At 37.4% G+C, this 23,265-nt stretch overlaps 1 protein-coding gene across 1 annotated transcript; it reads left to right on the top strand.

Annotated features, from left to right (window-relative positions):
• The first annotated feature begins 205 nt into the window (after positions 1 to 205).
• Positions 206 to 2,370, top strand: LOC142519679 (uncharacterized). The gene is made up of 6 exons (XM_075622711.1): positions 206 to 410; positions 899 to 991; positions 1,089 to 1,202; positions 1,633 to 1,917; positions 2,024 to 2,128; positions 2,221 to 2,370. Exons 1-6 carry the CDS (start codon positions 354 to 356, stop codon positions 2,368 to 2,370), a joined length of 804 nt encoding a protein of 267 aa, XP_075478826.1. The 5' UTR covers positions 206 to 353.
• Positions 2,371 to 23,265: the final 20,895 nt, after the last annotated feature.

The following is a 23,265-nucleotide window of genomic DNA, read 5'->3' as shown; positions in this document are numbered from 1 at the left end:
TCAGTGACATACACTTCTTTCCTAGGTTGCATCATAAAAGAATTTGTGCCTTATACATTAGATGGATGAAATGACATAAGCGAAGAAGTGAATGATAGGATGTGAAGCTGTCTTCAGATAATATATTTAGTTACTTAATTTTTCATTTCCATTTTCATAACAAAATGTAGATATATTTTCTTGTTATTTAATGTACAGCTGACTTACAAAGTTGAGAATTGTGAAAGAAATTAAATTTTCGAAAGTTGGCTAAATTGTGGCGCGATAGGAAATTCAAATTGCAAATACTTGTACGAGAAGCTAATACAAGTCGACTGGCTTCACGAGATCTCAATCTTTTGAAGCCTGAATTTATGGACCAAAATCAATGGGACTTGTTTGTACAGAGGACATTATCACCTAACTTTCAAGTAAGAATTTTTCTGGACTCTTTTATGGTCACTTAGTACATTTGCTTTACCTTTCAATTTTTTGGTGTTATTTAGATATTTGTGGTTAATGTATTGTGCTGTTGCCCCAACGAGATTGCTTGTCACATACATTATTTGCCACACACAGGACATCTGGCCTTCTCTCTGTTTCTCTCTGTTCTTTAGGCACCATTTTCTTTCTTTTTCAGTTTTGTATAATGATTTGATGATTTTATTGATTATTTATTTAAGTGCATTTTGATCTTGAGATTTAATTAGATATTTATGCTTTTCAATTTAAATTATTATTCAGTTTTGTATTTTGATCGAGACTTTCATCTTAAACTTAAAATCTTGATACAAATGAGCTATAACGTATTGAATTTCCTTGAATCCTCATATTTTGGTTGTGTTGCTTTGGTTGGGCAATAGACTACTAAGTTTTAATCTTTTGAACAATTTGATTATGCGATTTTAACTAATCTCAGGAAAAGAGTGAAAGATTTAGAATGATGAGGAAAAAACAAGATCACATTCACACAATGAGCTGGAGAGATTATGCTCGTTTGACTCACATTATGGTAAATTTTTTTATTTTTTTATAATTTATGTAATTAGTAATGATATATACATCTTGAATTATGTTCTAACGATTTTTTATATATTTTTATATTAAAGGAAAAGAGAAGCCCGAAGATACAAAAATTACGAGATCGCAAGTTTGGATTGAAGGTCACAAGAAAAAAAATGGGGATTGGGGAGCCTGGTACTCAAGCTGTTGGAGAGAAAATGGTAATAAAATAAATATTTTATTTTTAAAATATTAAACACAACTTTTCAAACAATTTTCCAGACAATTTTTAAAATATTAAACACAACTAATAGATGTAGGTTGCCATTTAGATGAAAGGAAACATTTGCTCCACAGCTAGTTGAAAGAAAATTACAAAGTACCACAAGCTGCCATAGTATTGTTGCGTGTAAATAATGCATTGAAGGTCACGAGCTGCTGTTATTATTATTTTTATCAGCAGCTATGTGTGGAAGATTCATCTGTTTTCAAATAAGAAAATTTGAACACTACTCCATTTGTAAAACCATTATAATTTAGTTCAAGTGAAATGCTTAGAGGTGCTTGTACTTCTGATAATGTAAATTGTCTGTTATCTGAAATCTCCTTCTCGATTTTATCGCGTTTGCTCATAAAAAAAATTTTTTGCAGAAAGAAATACAAGAATGTCCACCTGAATCTCAAAACACAACTAACATTATTGATGATGCAATTAGCCTTGTGTTTAGCAAGGAAGCTCGGGGTAGAGTGCACAGAATGGGCTTCGAAGTTACACCATCGAAATTTGGAGTTTTTGTGAAACAAAATGGAACTGTTCAACAACTTCAAACTATGGTACAAAGCCTTCAACAACTAATGCAACAAAATCAGCTAGAAATGCAAGAAATGAGGTCCATGTTTTTACAAAGTATGAATCAACAAAATCAGCAAGAACATGTTAGTAAATAAACAACATATAAAAAATGTTTGGTATATATACACACTTAAATGCTTTTGAATTATCATGATTACATTGCTTGACACGATTTGATTGTAAAATTAGGTTGCTAGTGGTGGCATTGGTAGCGGTATTGAGAATGAAGTTGGTAATAATGGTGATATCGATATTGGTACCAAGAAAAATGGTAATTTTGATCATGTTTCTCAGGTAATTATCTTTAAATTCTGTATTTTTAAACCACAAAATTGTTACAAAAATAGACATGATTGAATCAGTAACTTTTCATTGTTTATTTACAGTCAAATTTGAGGAATGTGAGTCTTGGAGATATTCGTGCTAATACTAAATGTAAGCTGCTTCATTGGTGTGCTGATGAATTAGTTGTAGCAGAAGGTCGAATTGCATCCATAGATCCTAACACAAAAGTGCATCACGTTGTTCTTGGTTGATCTTATTGGAAAGTTTGGGCTGATAAGGTTTTGGTGGAGAAAGTGGACCTAATTCGGCCAAATGATTGAAATGCAATTTCTCGAGGACGCGATAGGAAGCACGGTCGCATGGTTATCTAAATTTATAGTATTGTGTGATTGATAAATATTCTACTGATTTGCATGTATTGAAAGTTTAATCATTGTTATATATGTACTAGCTAGTTGTTACAGATTTCGTATCTTGCTTTGGATTTTCAGACTTTCTGTTTTGATATACTAAAAAACAATGAATTTTATCAATTTTGTGTTTATTAAACTTAAAGTTGCACTAAATTTGTTGTAAAATTTTGGTTTATCGTTTTTGTCCATTTGATTGATTTTTTTAACGAATTTGATTTTATCGGCTTGCAAACGAACGATGTAGAATTTGTTTGCATGTTGCGGATATAAATATTAATGGCGTACATTGCACGCTGCAGATAATATCATCCACAACGTTTGTGCACGCGCTATCGATAATAGTATCCGCGTCGTGCAAGTATGTGTCGCGGATAATAGTATTAACGGCGTGCGTATGTACGCCATGGATAATAGTATCCGCGCGCACGCCACGGATAATCTTGAACTTTCAACAGCTTGCAGTTGTGCAGCGTGCAATGTGCGCCGCGGAAAGAGAATTTGCGCGCCGCGAAAAGCCATTTTTGTTGTAGTGAAAACTGATGTTTGGACCAGTGTATTTGATCAGTTGGGATAGCAAATTTTCATTCCCTGTCATATGTCGCGAGCATCCACTGTCCAAATACCAGATTGATTCTTTGGTTGTACCTGTCACCTGCAATCACACACAATGAATAATTTTGGTACTCATATCTATTTGGGTCCTAAACTGATTAGTCCTTTAGAAGCCCAGACTTGGATCAGTCTAACTGACTTTTCAATTGCTGCGTTCCAAATGGTTTTCCCCAGCTTGTGTGTGTTTGGTATGTCGTATGCAGATGAAACAATATGTGCTTTAGCCTTGTTCAACTGGTTGTTCATCCGATATCTTTTCTGAACTGGTTTACTGTTATAGTAATTAGAATAGCTATTTGGAGAGTTCAGGTATTTATTGCTGAACTTTTTTGGTGATCGGCTTCGCGAATCAGTTGAAATCTTAGAGCTATAACCAATTCCATACCTTTTAGCCTTGTTCTTATTTTCAATAGGCTGCTCAACTGGTCTACTCGGCTCAGGTTGTTCTTGTACCACAAATGATTTGACAAAGTGAATATATTTCTCTTTTGCCCATGTTCAGTTTTGGCTGTGTATCACTGGTAGAAGTTTCATCTTGATTGCTAAAGCCTAAACCAGTTTTTATCGGTAACTGATTTTTGCATATCTTGCATTTCAGTTAGTGCAACTGATGATTTATTTCATGCTTGAATAAGCTCAATTTGCTTTGAATTATCAAGCGTTAACTGTTGAATCGTAGATTGATTCCTTCTTCTTCCAGCATTCAGCTCAGCAATCTCTCGTTTAAGACTCAGCAGTTCAATTGATTCATCAGTTTCAGTTTTATTGTCTTTGGAATCAATTTTCTTTGCTCTGTCCTTCTCAAATGAGAGGGCAATCTTGTGATACTCGTTGACCATGTCATATAATGTAGAAATAAGTTCTTCACATGTAAAGTCAGTTGAGCTAAAATCGAATACATATTCACTGGTTGATTCTAGTTCTGTGTCATTAGCCATCAGACACTTTACTTCCTCATTATCGCTTGAGCTGTTCAAGCTCTCAGATTCTGATTCATCACTGTCAGTTTCTGTCCATTTGGATTTACTTTTCTCAGCTAGAAGAACTTCGTGTTTCTTTCTGAATGATTTCTTATCATCCTTAGTTCTTCTCCCGTGCTCAAATGATTTCTTTCTCTTTTCAGCTGAACATCGACTATCCTTCTTTGGCTTAGGACAGTCAGCAATAAAGTGTCCAGTTTTGCCACAGTTGTAGCAAGCATTTGGTTATTCCTCTGATATTGTCTTTGAAAGAGCCTTGATTTCTTCTTATGAATCTTGCAAATTTTTTGACAAATAATGACATTGCGTCATTAATTAACTGATCAACACTTTTCTCAACTGAACCAGTTGGTTCCAGTTTGATAGCACTAAGATCAGTTGTAGCTGTTGGTGTAGAAGGTTCTCCTTCTCTTGTTTGCAACTCAAATTCATAGGCCTTTAGATCAGCAAACAAGCGATGTAGTTCGATCTTATTCAGGTCCTTTGATTCTCTCATGGCCATGGTCTTAACATCCCATTCCTTGGGAAGACCTCTGATTACCTTCAGCGCGATTTCTTTATTTGAATACACTTTTCTAAGTGCATTCAGTTCATTAATGATGCCGCTGACTCTCTCATATAATTCGTTCATAGATTTTTCAGTCTTCATTTTAATATTATCGAAGTTTTGAACAGCAACTGAGAGTTTATTTGCTTTGGTTTTCTCATTGCCTTCGCAGAGCTGAATTAACTTCTCCCAGATTTCTTTTACACTCTTGTACATCTTTATTTTGTTGAAAGTAATTTTATGCAGTGTTTTGTACAAGATATCATTAGCCACATTGTCCAAATTGGCTTATATTTTGTCTTCTGTTGTCCATTCATCTCTAAGATTTTCAATATGGTATAGTGCACCATCAGTTATGGCAACAACAGTGTTTGCTTTCAGTATTCTCATGGGTCCGTCAGTGATGACGTGCCACATATCATCATCTTGTGCAGCTAGATGAGCCTGCATTCTAATCTTCCAGTCGTCAAATTATTATCTGGAAAACATTGGGATTTTGTTGAAGAAAGACATGGTAATCAGTTTTTGTAGATAGGAATATTCTGGAACAAGATTCAACTGCTCTGATACCACTTGATAGGATCGGTTGGGAGGTGAAAAAGTGTTTACAAAGGGAGTTGAATAAACACATGACAATTTTTACAACCTTTTCAAATAATGAGCCAGTTTAGTGATAAACTGAATTGGGGAATCTTGTTTGTCAATGTCAATCAGTTAACTAATGAACATGCGGAAATAAACTGAATGACAGATAGAATAAAACTGAAATTAAGAGACACAAGATTTATAAATGTTCGGAGATTTCAAACACTCCTACGTCACCCCTTCTATCTCGAAGATAGGATATTCACTGAACGACCTTGATCTCTACAAGTACAAACCCACTTCAGTTTTGGACTTAACAATGCCAAACTGAAACTCGTAGTTTCAATACAATTTATATCACTACTCAACTGATCTGAAACTTCTTAGCACAACTGATCTCTACAAGATCGAATAATACAATAGTAAGTGTTTGTGCTTGTAAGCTCGAATTATAGCCTTGAATGCTATGAATGTATATACTAAGTGTGAGCTTTTGAATTCTTTTGAATATGAACAGAAAACTTGTAAAGAGGTTCAATAGAATGATAACTCGGTTGATCGATTTTTTTCTCAGCTGCTCTTCTTGGCTATTTATAGGCTTTGCTTCCAACGATAACAATGAATGCATTTTTAAATCTTTATAGCCGTTGTTTGCCATGTCATCATTCCTCTGACAGTCGTATACTGTAGCTGTAAAGCCCAAATTCAGTACACGTATAACCAATGTATTTATTTGATTGTTAAATAATTTATTTAAATTAAATGGATTTTAGTGAAGCATGATTTATTCAAACGCATTATTTTAAATTAATTATGTTTTTGTGATGCACGTTAAAATGTTTTCTTGAGTTTCGTGTTTCAGGCTATTATTCGAGGCGGGATCGAGGAAAAAAGACTGGCGACGAGTTTTGCAATTTTAACACGTGGTATTCCATTTTTAAGTTGAGATTGGGGAATTTTAAATAATTTATTTAGTTTGGCATTTTAAAGCTTAAATTATTTAATTGAGTGATTTTAGAATTTTAAAACTTTTAAAGTTAATCTCTTGTGTGCTTTATTTTAAATCTATTGATGCTAGTATTTTAGTGAGGTAGTATTTTATGTAGTGGGTTTATTTGTTATTAGTATTTTTAATTAGCCAATTAACTCACTAATTACACTTCCTAATTATATTAAATACACGCACTCACCCACTAAAACACACACACATATTTCCATTCAGATTTTTATTATTTTGAGAGCAAAACCTAAGGTTCCAAAGAAAAAGAGCAACCGCCCCACTCTCTGAAAATTTCCCTGCAAGTTTTGTGAGTTTATTTCAAGGAGATCGCGCCACGTTCGTCCCGGATCAACCCTCGCTTCTTTCCCCGCTTCGGTGTCGTCGTTCGGTAACGTTAAATATTTAAAGGCACGTATATTCTATTTTTCCTGCGTCTATCATTTTGTAGTATGTTGTTGCGTTGTTTTTATGCATAAAAATACATGTGTGATGTGTAAAGTTTGAGCAGAAATTGTTTAGATCGCATTTTGAACGTTTTTGGATTTAAAAACCTCGTTTTTGCTGTTCTTTTAAATACTGTGATTTTTCGGTCGCTTTTCTGGAAAAACTTTCAACATATGAAATGTAGAACTTTTTGATACCTTCGATTTGATATAAAATTTGAATTATTTGGAGAAAAACTGAGTGAGATATGATCATTTTTGTGGGACTGCTCAAACTGTGTTTTCTGAAAAATTATGTTATTGATGTGTTTTTGAAGTTTTATTGTTGCAGGCTTCGTTGGGGATCGACGGGTGATTGTTACTGCATTTAGGTATGTTTGGTATGATGCTGGGTTGGTATTTGGTATGCCGTTTAGTGTCGATAGACACTTGAATTCATTAGAAGTCGTAGGAAGCGATTGGGGGTCAATTTCCGTGTTTTTGAGTTGTATTGTGTCGTAGGTTGGATGGCGTTGTTTGGGGGTGTTTGTACGAGTTTGGAACAAGGTAATAGAATCCTAGGATGGGTTTCGAGGTATTGATTCTTAGTCAATTCAATTGAGTTGAGAGAAATAAGCACAATATAAGAATTTCCGCAGGTTAATTTTATCCGAGGCTACACGGACCCCTACACGGACCCTTACACGGGGTTCGTGCCTTTGTTTCCTTTGAAGTGTCAAATTTGCGAGCCTACACGGACCCCTAGACGGACCCTAGCACGGGGTCCGTGTCCTTACTTCTTTTCGAACATTTCTTTTGCGAACCTACACGGACCCATACACGGACCCAGGCATGGGGTCCGTGTACTTCATATTTTCGGAAAAAAAATAGGCTTCACATCAGGTTTGTTTTGGGGTTCAAGATAATGGTTAGCACGATGATTAAAAGAGGTCAAGTCCCGAGGGAACTAGAATGTCATAAGCTACTTATTCACTTCGGTGGTGAGCTTGAGTACCTAAGTCTAATTTATGCAAGTTAAGTATTTCAAACTCATGTTAGTATGTTGCAGCAGTGGCTCCAAGCGAGATCCAACGAATCCCTCAACACCAAGGAGCTGGCTTGGGCTGAGCAGGAGGCTAGACCCGAGGACCGCCAAATTTTATTGAATTTATGAAATGTTTAAAAGTACTCTAATTTATGTTACTGGTTATGAGATTTTAAGCAAATACCTTTCGTCAAACTTTACTTTAAGAGCTTTTGTGCAACTACTTTGGGATGAACAGTTTGTTTTATCGAATTCTGAAGGTTCATGATTTATTTAAGAAAATTTTTAATTTTTCCGCAAAATTTCAAGTAGTAAAATGTACGGTACGTTACAGTAGCATTTCTGAAATGCGACGTTCCCACTACATGTTGCAGTATGCTTTTGTACAGTTTTCGGTTGATAGCTTCATTCCTTAACTGACGACGTTTCAAACTGTTTTATCAGTTTGACGAAGCCGATATGATTAGCTTATTGCTCTCAACTTATTGTAGTGTAGCTGATCAGTTCCAACTGATCATTAGTCGACTACATAGTTCAGTTAGCTTAGCTCAGTTGCCTTTGATTATCTACGCACTAATCTTCAGTTTGGGCAACCAATAGTTTGCGTATTTTTAGATCAGTTCCTTTCAGTCTTCTTGATCAGTTGTTTAATATTTTTACACTTAGTTTGTCAAACTCCGAAATTAAGCTTCCAACAGACAGCTATCGAAGTAGTAGTCATGCAATAAAATGCAAAAAGTCAATAAACACATTTTTAAATAAAACATTAGATTGCATGCAGTAAGGTTACATAGTTCGAATTTCCTAGACCTTACAGGTAGGGTAGGATTCTATTTAATTAGTTATTAGTGGGCTTAAGTTACTTAATGGACCCTAATTATTTAATTAAATCTTTGCTAATCTAGAGCCAATTAAAAATATTAATTAAATACTTCATTAATCTTACTAAAAAGTCCCATCAATATTTAAAATATTTGGTGATACTCGTTTCTAATATTGCACGCCCGAAACTACTTATTTTCTTCATAAAAGTTCGTTGCCGATTAAATTCGTCCCTTACTATAAATAGGTTGCGGCTTTCTTAATTTAGACTTACTAAATACAAAGTTTCTATTTATAACTTTATAAAAGTAGAAATCTTGTTGTCCCCGGTTCCCTCGCCTTTGCCGTATAATCTCATATTCGACTACAAAAATTTCACATTCATAACATTCGATTAAATAATCATTAAACCATGCAAATACTTAAACATGCTTCTAGATCACTCATTTAAATAATTTCAAATAAATTTTCATGCATGTATGTGGTTAGTGTGTTCGGGTTTTCGGGTGCTACACTACCAAATTCAATACAATATTTTTTGTAACAGTAAGTGCTCAGCGAGCCAACTCGTGGTTTGGACTTTATAGACTTATATAAAAAAATCATTATTTTAACAATATTTTATGATTTTATCCAATTATGTCATTTATACAGTAACGTCTACCGTTTTAAACGTGCGGAAATATTTTTTTATTTAAAATAAGTGTATTTATTTGTCAATAAAATTAGCGCAGTTTAAAAATAACTAACATCATCCAAAAACATAAACGTAAATGTGTAAAAACCGAAATATCATCAACGTATAAAAATGTGTAACTCCGCTCAAAACACATGGATCAATATGCGGAAAAATAATGGTCCTCGGGTCGTGTCACCGCACATCCCCCCTGCCTTCTCAGTCTTCGGCACCTCCGGTCCCCTGATCAAAATGATCACCTATATCACACACGCGTAGTGAATATAAAGACTCAACACACCTGTACCAGTAATAACGAGTACATATACGTAGCACACAACAGTGAAAAAAAGCATAATCAACATACATTTCATGTCTGTAGTAAAATCGTATACGTAACGTGTCCTGTCAAAGCATGGTAATAATCATGGCATGTATCATCGTATAAGCAAATACGTGTTAAATTTCTTAATTTGAATTCCGTTCATTAGCTGTGACTTTCGTATCATCATGTCAGTCGATGGATCCATCTACGTGTAACCGTGGTACCCGGCGACGAGGATCATCAGCGACAACATTACCCACCCACTGAGTCCCGGCCTTACATGTCATCGTGACATAGTGTCATCGTGTTAGTCACAACTAAATCACTTCCTTCAAAACGTGTTATCATATTCATCACTTAAATAAAAGCATGCATATACGTAATTTTTTTTCCTTCAAACCAATCATGCACTATATTTATCATAATTGCGTATAAATCATAAACATGATGCATAAACATTTTAAATATCATAATTTTCTCAGGGCGCTGCCATGACCAAAATCTCACCCCGGGTGCAAAATGACCATTTTGCCCCTGGAAACCCAAAAATCATCGTTTTAACCATGGACCTCTAAAATTGACCCGAAGCTTACCAAACTCTGTAAAATGTCCCAAAACATATTAAAAAGTATTCCTAGACGTAAACTCGAGCCTATTTTACAACTTAACTGATTCGTTTTAAAACTTGGACCGGGGTCCCGGTTTTAACCCGAATCGAACCGAAACTTAACCTGTAGAACCCAAAATCAGTACACGTAAATCTCATACATTTATATAATTGTTAAAGCATTTATTTAATTTTAAAATGATTTTAACGATGTATGTTTTATGAAATTGTATTATTTTAAATTATTTATGCTTATGTGATGCACGTTAAAATGTTTTCTTGAGTTTCATGTTTCAGGCGATTATTCGATACGAGATCGAGGACAAGAGACCAGCGATGATTTTGGAGAATTTTAAAATGTATTATTTTATTTTAAGTTAAGATTGGGGCATTTTAAATGAATTATTAAGTTTTTAGCATTTTAAATCCTACTTTAATTATTAGGTAATTTTATGACTTTAAAGTTTTAAAGATTTGTCACTTGTACATTTTATTTTAAATTAAGAGATTTTATTTAAAGTTAGATGAAGGTTAGTATTTTAATTAGTTGCTAATTACTAATTAAACACTTTACCCCTAATTAATCACTCAACTCAGGCACACACACTTCTACACACACATACACACGTAAGACACACACACACATTTCATTAGCCTTCATTTCAGATTTTGTTTGAGAGCAAAATTAGGGTTCTTAGAGGTTATAGCAGCCGCCCCTTTCTCTGCATTTTTCCAGCGATCAATCATACTTTTTTCTTCAATAAAAAAAAATCGTGTCACGTTTGTCCCGGATCAACCCTCGCTTCTTCTCCACTTCGGTATCGTCGGTTCGGTAATTTTAAATATCTAAAGACATGTATATTCTATTATTCATGCGTCGATCTCGTCATATTATGTGTTGTGATGTTTATTATGCATAAAAATCCATGTATGATATACAAAGTTTGAGCAGAAATTTGTTGGATCGATTTTTGAAACGTTTTTTGATCTAAAACTCGAAATTTGTTGTCATTTTAATTACCACGACTTTTCGGTCGATTTTATGGAAAAACATTCAACATGTAAAACGTAGAAATTTTTGATACCTTCGATTTGATAGTAAATTCAAAATATTTGGATAAGAAATGAGTGAGTTATGATCATTTTTGTGGAACTGCACAAACTGCGTTTTTCTGAAAAAATGCGTTCTTGATGTGTTCTTGAAGTTTTATTGTTGCAGGCTTCGTTGGGGATCGATGGGTGTTCGCTGCTACGTTTAAATATGTTGAGTATGATGTTGGGATGGTTTTTGGTGTGTCGGTTCGCATCGATACACATTTGTTTGCATTAGAAGTCGTAAGATGCGTTTTGGTGTCAAATGTCGTGTTCACGGATTGGGTTGCGTTGTTTGTGATGCGTAGTTGTTTTGGGGCATTTTTTTGAGTTTGAATCAGTGCCATAGCATCCTAAGATGGGTCTCGAGGTGTTGGATCACGGTCCTTATGATCGAGTGAGTAGGATTAAGTCACAAGTGTAAGGAATTCCGTTTGTTCGCAATTCTAGCATCTACACGGACCCTTAGCCGGACCCTGACACGGGGTCTGTGCCCTTTTTCCTTCAAAATGAGAAATTCCAGCATCTACCCCGACCCCTACTCGGACCCTTACACGGGGTCCGTGTACTCCTCTAAAAAAAATTTAATTTTTTTTAGGGATTGTTTTGGGGTTTGATGTCATGATTTAGTACAATGATTAAATGAGGTCAAGTCCCGAGAGATTTAGAACGTCATAAGGAAATTTGTCATTTTTGGGTGTGAGTATGACTAATACGTCTAAGATATGAAAGATAAGGGTTTGAATTCATGTTAGTATGTGCAGTAGTGACCCCAAGCGAGATCCAATGAATTCCTCAACGCTAAGTAAGTTTGTTCGACGTGCAAAAGAAAATACTTTTAAGTTTTTGAGGTATGCTAAATGTCTTATGACCAAATTATGAATGGGTTTGGAAGTCGGTGAACGAGGCCAAGGACCCTCGACCCCGGTAAAGTATGATCGGATTTTGATCAGGATCGGAAAGCGGTAACGTATGACCAGGGACCAATCCACCCGATAAAGTATGACCGGGGATCTTATGTATGTGGGAGTGGACATCCCTACCAGCCCAATACTGTGGTTTAGTATGATCAGGCACATTTATGTATGTGTCACTTGCTTTGGAACATATCTCAACGCAAAATGATGTTATGTATGCTCAAGTATGTATGATGCAAGTATGTTTATTAAAAGTTTTATGATGATGGCACGTCTACGTTAAGTTATTACGTTCAACTACGCTTATGCCTTTACATTCATGTTTCAAGTATGTACGCTCTATTTTAAAGATGTATGTTGTTTTACTATGTAGTACTTGTTATCTCCAGTTTATACATGTTGAGTCTTTAGACTCACTAGACTTAATCGATGCAGGTGAGGAAGATGTTGAGGAGACAAGGGGTGGGGACCAATGAGCCGACTTGGACTGCGCAGGAGGCTAAACCCGAGGATCGCCAATGTTTTAAGATTTTATACATGACATTTTAATACTATGATTTCACGTTAGGGTTTACGATATTTAAACATGTATTTTTCTTTAGCAAACTTTATTTGTGATCTTTTTATTGCAAATATTTTGGATGAACAGTTTATGGATGATCGTAATTTGAAATTTTATTTTGTATTTAAGAAAATTTTTATTTTTCCGAAAATTTTAAAATATTTTAAAATTACGGTACGTTACAGTTGGTATCAGAGCGATGTTCTTGTAAAGGTTTATGCCTACTGCCAGTTGTGAGAAGCTCACGAAGCCACACCTCAAGTCTGTAAGTTCTAAGGTTTTGAATTATTTAATGTAGTAAGAATTAAATCATGATTTCAGCATGTACATGTCTAAATTCAAATTACGTGCATCTTATGTTATTGATATTATGTTCAAGCATGTTGGGTTTATGTGTTGGGTAAATTTTGGAACAGTATGCCTCCTAGACATATGGTTAACCGTGGAGCAAGGGATGGTGATAGAGAGCCTCAGGATGGGGAGAGGGCCACTCCTCCTCGTTCAACCCCAGATATGAAGGCTCAGATGCTTGCAGTGATGACTCAGTTCTTCGCACAGTTTGCGGGGAACCAGACTGCAGTGGATTCACGGGCGAGGCCCAGACTGGAGGCTGTGTATGAGAGGTTTAGGAGAATGGATCCGAAAAAGTTCTCGGGGACTACTAACACGATGGTGGCTGAAGGATGGATTAAGTCCACGAGGTAATTTTTGCATTTATGGAGCTACAGGATGCAGATAGGGTCAGGTGTGCCACATTTCTACTGACAGGGGACGCCAGACTTTGGTGAGAGAGTGCATCAGTGTCAGTGAACTTGCGAACATTGACTTGGGATGGTTTCAAAGAGGTTTTTTTACTCTAATTACTTCACTGAGGAAGTACAATCCAGACTGACCAGTGAGTTCATGACGCTGCGACAGGGAGACAGCAGCATACCAGAGTTTGTGAGGAAGTTCGAGAGGGGGTGTCACTTTGTGCCCCTGATAGCTAATGATGCCCGGGAGAAGCTGAGGCATTTTATCGATGGGTTACGGCCGATCTTGCGCCGTGATGTGAGGGTTGCTGGTCCTACTATCTAAGCTGTTGCCGTATCTAGAGCCTTGGCGGCAGAACATGACCAGAAAGACATCGAGAGTGATAGACAGGGCAAGAGGCCCTATCAGGCACCTCAGCAGCAACCACAACAGCGACCCCAGTTTAAGAGGCCCTTCCAGGGTCAGCAGGGGAAGAGGCCATTTCAGGGATCGCCGAAAGACAAGGGTCCTGTTCCACAACCGAAGGCTCCTTAGAGGCCGGAGTACCCAGTGTGCCCGGAGTGCAACCGTCAACACATTGGCCAGTGTTTATGGGGTTCTGGCAAATGCTACAAGTATGGAGCCAGCGATCATATGTTGAAGGACTGCCCGCAGTGGAGGCAGCCGACCCAGGGGAAAGTGTTCGCCATGCATGCTCAGGAGGCGAACCCAGACACGACATTATTACCGGTAAACTTATTTAATTAAGCACCTTAATATTTTTTCTATGCATGTTTTGAATTTGATTTTGGATTTTTAGGGTTCTAGTTCGTATGTTGGTGACTTGTGTAGAGACTTTCTACTATGCATGAGGTTAAGGTTAGAATTTTGGGATATATGTTTTGTGTTGTGCTAACGTCTCTCAGGAAATATTTTCATAAAGAGGGTAATCACAAATGCCTTGATAGACTCAGGGGCCACTCACTCTTTTATTTCGGAGACATTCGCTAGTCATTTGGACGTCAAGTCTATTGAGCTCGACGTGAGTTATTCAGTGACAGTCCCATAAAGGGAAGAGTTATCAGCTACTAGTGTGGTCAGAGACATCGATCTTGAACTGCAGGGCCACCTAGTGTACGCCGATTTGATTGTGTTGCCAATGCCAGAATTTGATATCATTTTGGAAATAGACTGGCTGACAAAGAACAGAGTCTTTATTGATTTCCAGAAAAGGTCAGTGTTGGTAAGACTTTTGGACATGGAGCAGTTTCTCTTTGAGCTAGATAGATAAAGAAGTTTCGCTCACATGATCTCTTGCATGCAGGCACAGAGACTTATTCACAAGGGGTGTCAGGCTTTCTTGGCCAGCGTTATTTGCGCACCTGACGTACCCACTCCATCGATATGTGATGTGCCAGTAGTCAGAGATTTTTCTGATGTTTTTCTTGATGACGTCACAGGCCTTCCACGAGAGAGAGAGGTGGAGTTCGTCATTGATCTTATGTCAGGCACCGTGACAATCTCTAAGGCACCGTACCATTTAGCTCCAGCTGAGATGTTAGAGCTCAAGCAGCAGATTCAGGAGCTCCTCGACAAGGAATTCATCCGCCCTAGTTTCTCACCATGGGGCGCACCAGTACTTTTTTTAAAGAAGAAAGATAGGAGCATGAGGCTGTGTATCGATTACCGAGAATTGAACAAGATAACGATCAAGAATAAATACCCACTTCCAAGGATCAAAGACTTGTTCGATCACTTGCAGGGAGCTACAGTGTTCTCTAAGATAAATTTACGATCTGGGTATAACCAATTGAAGGTAAAAGATGCAGATGTTAATAAGACAACTTTCAGAACCAGATACGGGCATTACGAGTTCTTAGTAAGGCCATTCGGACTGACTAATGCTTCAGCTATATTTAAAGACCTCATGAATCGAGTATTTTATACCCTACCTAGATCAGTTCGTCATAGTGTTCATTGACGACATTCTCATTTACTCGAAGAGCCATGAGGAGCACCGTCAGCATTTGGGTACAGTTTTGCAGGTCTTGTAGAGTCGCAAGTTGTTTGCAAAATTCAGTAAGTGTGAATTCTGGTTTGAGAAGGTAGCGTTTTTGGGTCATATAATATCTAGCAGTGGTATCGAGGTGAATCCAGCTAAGGTAGCAGCAGTTAAGGAATGGGTTAAACCGAAGAATGCGTCAGAGATTCGCAGTTTCCTAGGCTTAGCAGGCTACTACAGGAAATTTATTCAGGGATTTTCTTCGATTGCAGTGCCACTCACCTCATTGACCAAGAAGAATGCCAAGTTCGTGTGGAGTGATGAATGTCAGAAGAGCTTTGATACTTTGAAACAAGCTCTTATTTCAGAGCCAGTGTTAGCCATGCCAGTAGGGCAAGACAATTTTGTGCTATACACTGATGCCTCTAAGCTCGGTTTGAGCGCAGTTTTGATGCAGCATGATCGGGTCATAGCTTATGCCTCCAGACAGTTGAAGGTGCATGAGAATAATTACCCGACTCATGATCTTGAGTTAGCTGATGTCATCTTCACGTTGAAGATATGGAGACATTACTTGTATGGCGAGAAATGCCAGATATTCACTGATTACAAGAGTCTTAAGTATTTCTTCACGCAGAAAGAGCTGAATATGAGACAATGAGGGTGGTTAGAGTTAGTGAAAGACTACGATTGTGAAATTAGCTGCCATCAGGGAAAAGCTAATGTTTTGACAGATGCTTTGAGGAGAAAAGTTGCAGTCGTAGCATAGCTGTCAGTACAGAGATCTCTTCAGTCAGAGATTTGAGTTAGAGGTTTATCCTAAGGGCAGAGCTCCTAAGCTGTCTAATCTGACAGTCCAGTCTTTGTTGTTTGACCGAATCCGTAGAAGTCAGCCTTCAGATGAGCAGTTGCAGAAATGGAGACTGAAGGATGAAGCCAAGGGCAGTGTACTCTACACAGTGTCTGATGGTATTGTGAGATACAGAGGGAGAATGTGAGTGGCTAGTGTTGACTCGATCAGAGAAGATATCTTGTCAGAGGCACATGAGTATCCGTATTCCATCCATCCAGGAGGTACCAAGATGTACAAGGATTTGCAGATTCTGTATTGGTGGCCAGGTATGAAGAGAGACATTCGCCAATTCGTGTCTGAATGCCTCACTTGTCAGCAGGTAAAGGCAGAGTATCAGAGGCCAGCATGGATGCTTAAGCCACTCCCTATCCCCGAGTGGACGTGGGAGAATATCACTATGGACTTCGTTGTTGGTTTGCCGAGGTCAATCAGAGGATCCAATGCCATTTAGGTTGTAGTGGATCGACTTACTAAGTCGGAACACTTCTTGCCAGTGAAGGCGACTTTCTCTATAATGCAGTATGCAGAGCTTTATATCAGGGAAATAGTCCGACTGCATGGAATCTCAGTTTCTATTGTGTTCGACATGGACCCAAGATTTACATCGTCCTTTTGGAAGAGTTTGCATGCAGACATGGGGACGAATTTGCTATTCAGTACAGCATTTCACCCGCAGACAGATGGCCATTCTGAGCATGTGATCCAGATTTTGGAGGATTTGTTGAGAGCTTGTGTGATCGATTTCCATGGGAATTGGGAATTAAAGCTACCTCTAGTGGAGTTTACCTACAACAACAATTTTCAATCATCTATAGTTATGGCTCCTTACGAGGCACTATACGGGAGGAAGTGCAGATCACCGATTCATTGGGATGAAGTCGGTGAGAGATCAGAACTTGGTCCAGAGATTGTTCAGCAAACTTCAGACGTGGTGGTCAAGATCCGAGACAGGATGAAGATCGCCCAGAGTCGTCAAAAGAGTTATGCTGACAAGAGGAGAAGAGATCTTGAGTTTGCCGTAGGTGAACACGTTTTCGTAAAGATAGCACCTATGATGGGTGTTATGAGATTCAGGAAGAGATGGAAGCTCAGTCCGAGGTTTATTGGACCGTTCGAGATTCTTGACAGGGTTGGGACATTAGCTTATCGTGTAGCCCTACCGCCGAATCTGGTCGATGTACATAATGTGTTCCACGTCTCGATGCTGAGGAAGTACCTAGGGAATCCTTCGCATGTTTTGAGCTATGAGCCGTTGCAGCTTACTCCAGATCTATCGTATGAGGAAAGACCTGTCCAAATCCTAGACAGACAAGAGCGGAGACTTCGGAACAAAGTGACCAATTTGGTCAAAATCCGGTGGCTGAATCAAGTAGTGGAGGTGGCCACGTGGGAGACCGAAGCAGATATGAGAAGTCGATATCCAGAATTTTTTGGTAAGACTTAATTTTGAGGACGAAATTTATTTAAGTGGGGGAGGAACTGTAGAGCCCAAAATCAGTACAAGTAAAACCCATGCATTTATTTAATTGTTAAATCATTTATTTAATTTTAAAATGATTTTAGCGATGCATGTTTTATGAAATTGCATTATTTTAAATTATTTATGTTTATGTGATACACGTTAAAATATTTTCTTGAGTTTCATGTTTCAGGCGATTATTCGATACGAGATCGAGGACAAGAGACCAGTGACGATTTTGGCGAATTTTAAAATGTATTATTTTATTTTAAGTTAGGATTGGGGCATTTTAAATGATTTATTAAGTTTTTAGCATTTTTAAATCCTACTTTAATTATTAGGTAATTTTATGACTTTAAAGTTTTAAAAATTTGTCACTTGTACATTTTATTTTAAATTAAGAGATTTTATTTAAAGTTAGAGGAAGGTTAGTATTTTAATTAGTTTCTAATTACTAATTATGCACTTTATCCCTAATTAATCACTCAACTCAGGCACACACACTTCTACACACACACGTAAGACACACACACACACATTTCATTAGCCTTAATTTCAGATTTTGTTTGAGAGCAAAATTAGGGTTCTTAGAGGTTATAGCAGCCACCCCTTTCTCTGCATTTTTCCAGCGATCAATCATAATTTTTTTTTCAATAAAAAAAATCGTGTCACGTTCGTCCCGGATCAACCCTCGCTTCTTCCCCACTTCGGTATCGTCGGTTCGGTAATTTTAAATATCAAAAGACATGTATATTCTATTATTCCTTCGTCGATCTCGTCATATTATGTGTTGTGATGTTTATTATGCGTAAAAATCCATGTATGATGTACAAAGTTTGAGCAGAAATTTGTTGGATCGATTTTTGAAACGTTTTTTGATCTAAAACTCGAAATTTGTTGTCATTTTAATTACCGCGACTTTTCGGTCGATTTTATGGAAAACTTTCAACATGTAAAACGTAGAAATTTTTGATACATTCGATTTGATAGTAAATTCAAAATATTTGGATAAGAAATGAGTGAGTTATGATCATTTTTGTGGGACTGCTCAAACTGCGTTTTTCTGAAAAAATGCATTCTTGATGTGTTCTTGAAGTTTTATTGTTGCAGGCTTCGTTGGGGATCAAGGGGTGTTCGCTGCTACGTTTAAGTATGTTGAGTATGATGTTGGGATGGTTTTTAGTGTGTCGGTTCGCATCGATACACACTTGTTTGCATTATAAGTCGTAAGATGCGTTTTGGTGTCAAATGTCGTGTTCACGGATTGGGTTGCGTTGTTTGTGATGCGTAGTTGTTTTGGGGCATTTGTTTGAGTTTGAATCAGTGCCATAGCATCCTAAGATGGGTCTCGAGGTGTTGGATCACTCGAGGTGGGTAGGATTAAGTCACAAGTGTAAGGAATTCCGTTGTTCGCAATTCCAGCATCTACACGAACCCTTAGCCGGACATGACACGGGTTCCGTGCCCTTTTTCCTTCAAAATACAAAATTCCAGCATCTACCCGGACCCCTACTCGGACCCTTACACGGGGTCCGTGTACTCCTCTAAAAAAATTTAATTTTTTTTTAGGGATTGTTTTGGGGATTTGATGTCATGATTTAGTACGATGATTAAATGAGGTCAAGTCCCGAGAGATTTAGAACGTCATAAGAAAATTTGTACATTTTTGGGTGTGAGTATGAATAATACGTCTAAGATATGAAAGATAAGGGTTTGCATTCATGTTAGTATGTGCAGTAGTGACCCCAAGCGAGATCCAATGAATTCCTCAACGCCAAGTAAGTTTGTTCGACGTGCAAAAGAAAATAATTTTAAGTTTTTGAGGTATGCTAAATGTCTTGTGACCAAACTATGAACGGGTTTTGAAGTAGGTGAACGTGGCCAAGGACCTCTCCATCCCGGTAAAGTACGACAGGGTTTTGATCAGGATTGGAAAGCGGTAAAGTATAACCAGGGACTAATCCACCCGGTAAAGTATGACCGGGGATCTTATGTATGTGGTAGTGGACATCCCTGCCAGCCCAGTACTGTGGTTTAGTCTGATCAGGCACATTTATGTATGAGTCACTTGCTTTGAAACATATCTCTACGCAAAATGATGTTATTTATGCTCAAGTATGTATGATGCAAGCAAGTTTATTAAAGATGTATGTGGTTTTATTATGCAGTACTTGCTATCTCCAGTTTATACATGTTGAGTCTTTAGACTCACTAGACTTGATCGATGCAGGTGAGGAAGATGTTGAGGAGACAAGGGGTGGGGACCAATGAGCCTACTTGGACAGCGCAAGAGGCTAAACTCGAGGACCGCCAATGTTTTAAGATTTTATGCATGACAATTTTAATACTATGATTTCACGTTAAGGTTTACGATGTTTAAACATGTATTTTTCTTTAGCAAACTTTATTTGTGATCTTTTTATTGCAAATATTTTGGATGAACAGTTCATGGATGATCGCAATTTGAAAGTTTATTTTGTATTTAAGAAATATTTTTATTTTTCCGCAAAATTTTAAAATAGTTTTAAAATATGGTACGTTACATAACCAAAACTTTCCCAACTTTTTATCGTATCTTAAAAACATTATAAGGCTTCTAAACATAATCACCGGCCCCAAATTCTCACGGCTGATAATTCCAGAACTCCCCAAAACTCTCGGCCCTTCCCAATTTTTTACACCTCGAGCACTCCCTTTCCCAAAACTCACCACATTAGCCAAACCCAATGTACCAGCCATGAACTAGCCTACCATGGATCTAGACCAGACCCTAAGGAACCTATCAGAAGCAAGCCACCAGCCCCATTCACGCGGCTGTCTTCTAAGGACCGAGAATCAACAAAAAGGTTCCTACCGTAACCAACCCGTCTCGCCTTGGCTCGATTGATCATCCCGTCACTCCAACATGGTTCGATCCATTCTAGACCCCAACTCAGACCCACCAGGGTCTGGTCCAGGGCTGGAGAAGGCCCTCGCACAGCTGGTGTAGCAGGAAGAATGGATCGAACCCTCTGCACAAAACTCACACCCAATAGACTCTCACGATTCCAACCAAACCCGATCAAACTTCACACTCCAGCGCTTGCACCTCAACATCCCGATCTGCACAGGCCCCTGACAACCTTATACAGCAGCCCCTTGCACCACATATCAGCAAAAACGTGAGTACCAATCAAAGCATAGCATGAACACATGTAAACCGAAAATATATTTCAAGTTCAGGGCTGGATCGAAAGTTTTGCATGCATAAATAAAATATACATCAGTAATATAACGTGAATGATGCAAGAATGATGTTACAAAGCATGCCTGATGATGATCCATGAACAAAACAAGAAGAGGGAGACACCGGATGAGTTTCTTTTTGCAAGGAATGGAGATGGCCGTTGGGGTGGCTGCTAGAGGCGCTGAAAACCTGAGGGCTAGATGACTGAATGGGGAGTGTCCACTGTTGGGTGAAATTAGTTTAGGTTTAGGAGTAATCATGTAATATTTAAATAGTTTAAAATTTAACTAATGGGCCCTTATTTGTTAATTAAAGTTTAAAAAAGATATTTAAGCCCAACAAGCTTAAAAGTAGGTCCATTAAATCCAAACACACTCCCTAAAAATATTTCGTGCCGGAAAGATTTTGAAAATATTAGCCGAACCCTCGAAAAGTCTTCCGATTCGATAAATTTGAGCGTGAACTGCACCTAGAAACCCTAATACATGAACTTTTAAAAATCCATGAAATAAATTCTATCATGCATGAATTATGCATAAAATGCATAAAAATAATTAAACACATAATCTAAAATAAAACCCTAGATTGCATGTATTCAGGTTACGTGATTTAAATTCCTGGACCTTAAATATACTGTTGAGAAATTATAAGTTTTGGAGTTTGACAAACCAACCTGTAACCGAACTGAAGACCAGAACTGAACAGTGACCGAATTGAAAGCACAAAACCTTTCATAAAACTGAAGAAGACTTATCGAACTGAAATTGATTAAGTAGAGTTATCATAAACTAAAGTTCTCAAAACCATTAATAAGTCTCAATAATGATGAACACAAAAAGATTCGGAGATTGACAAACTGATCGATAGCAGAACTAAAGATCAGAACTAAATGTGATATTCGCAGAACTGGTATACCAAAACTGAAATACTCAAACTGAAGCTAATAGAGCTTTCAAACTGAAAGGACATCAGTTGGAACTGAATACCGAATGTAGACCAGTTTAACTGATCAGTCTGATGCGTCGTACTATTGTCATATGAATGTATACGTGGACAAAAGGACGATTCAATGGATATTATTCTTAAATGCATTCACTGTTACCGTTGGAATCGAAACCTATAAATAGCTAAGGAGTTCAGTTGTGAGAGAGTAACGATTTTTACGAGAATATCAGTTACACAACTACTCAAGAACACTTAGTTATTAAGTCAGTTGCAAATCATTTTAAAGCTTACATCTAGTTTGTAAATCGCAAATTCAAGCTCACACTTCACTTATTTATTCGTAGCAATTAGGCTACTATTTGAGCAATTAAGTTAGCACTGCTATGCTATTGCATTCGATCTTTTGAGATCAGTTGTGCTAGTGCATTTACATTATTTAGTCAGTTATTTATTGATAAGTGTAAGAGAAGCTAAGAGTTTCGATTTGACAATGTTTAAGTCCAAATTAAAGTGGGTTATTACGTCATGTTGTATTAATCAAATTCATTTAGTAAAAACCTATCTTTGAGATAGAAGGGGTGACGTATGAGCATTTGAAGTCTCTGAACATCCAGAAAAATTCTCGTGTTAATTTTTCTTATTTACTATTTCGTAACTATCTTTCAAACCTTCAGTTTTAACAGTATCCAAGTCAAAATATTCAAATATATCTCTCAGTTTATTTCCGCACTATTTTTAGTTAACTTAATAATATTGACATATAAGATTTCGAGATCAGATCCTCAAATAACTGACTCACATTCGAAAAAGAACTCAAAAAGTCTTAGTGTTTATTCAACCCCCCTTTTAAACACTTTACCTAAGTTAACTGATCCTAATATATACTCATGCAAGCTGCATAGATAAAGTCATTTAATATACAATGGGTACTATGAGATCTGCCTTTCAACATAAGATCATGAAACTCATTAGGAAGCGTATTGTATAATCTAAATTGGTTTCTAATCGACCCAGGAGCCTAAAATAGGGATAAAGATAGCTCGATCTTGAGATTGTCATCTATTATATAAATTCCATGTTTCATTGGTAAGGGCATGGAGATGTTCATTCATACAGATGAACGATCATTTGATGATGCATTGAACAACCCTCTCTCAAACTTTTCAATTGATTATCATTTATTGAGTGGAATAGTCCATAGTTATAGTTGTACACCATTAGGCCTTCGACCCGAAACAACGTGGAGCCTCTACGTACTAGAATACACTTTGATCCGTTTACTGACTCCATTCAGGGGTCATCAGGTAGCGAGGTTGGATGTAGT

This window comes from Primulina tabacum, chromosome 11 (assembly GCF_025594145.1).
Source record: "Primulina tabacum isolate GXHZ01 chromosome 11, ASM2559414v2, whole genome shotgun sequence".
In the NCBI taxonomy this organism is placed as follows: Eukaryota; Viridiplantae; Streptophyta; class Magnoliopsida; order Lamiales; family Gesneriaceae; genus Primulina; species Primulina tabacum.
Note: the sequence above shows the minus strand (reverse complement) of the source record. Positions and strands in the feature narration are given on the sequence as shown.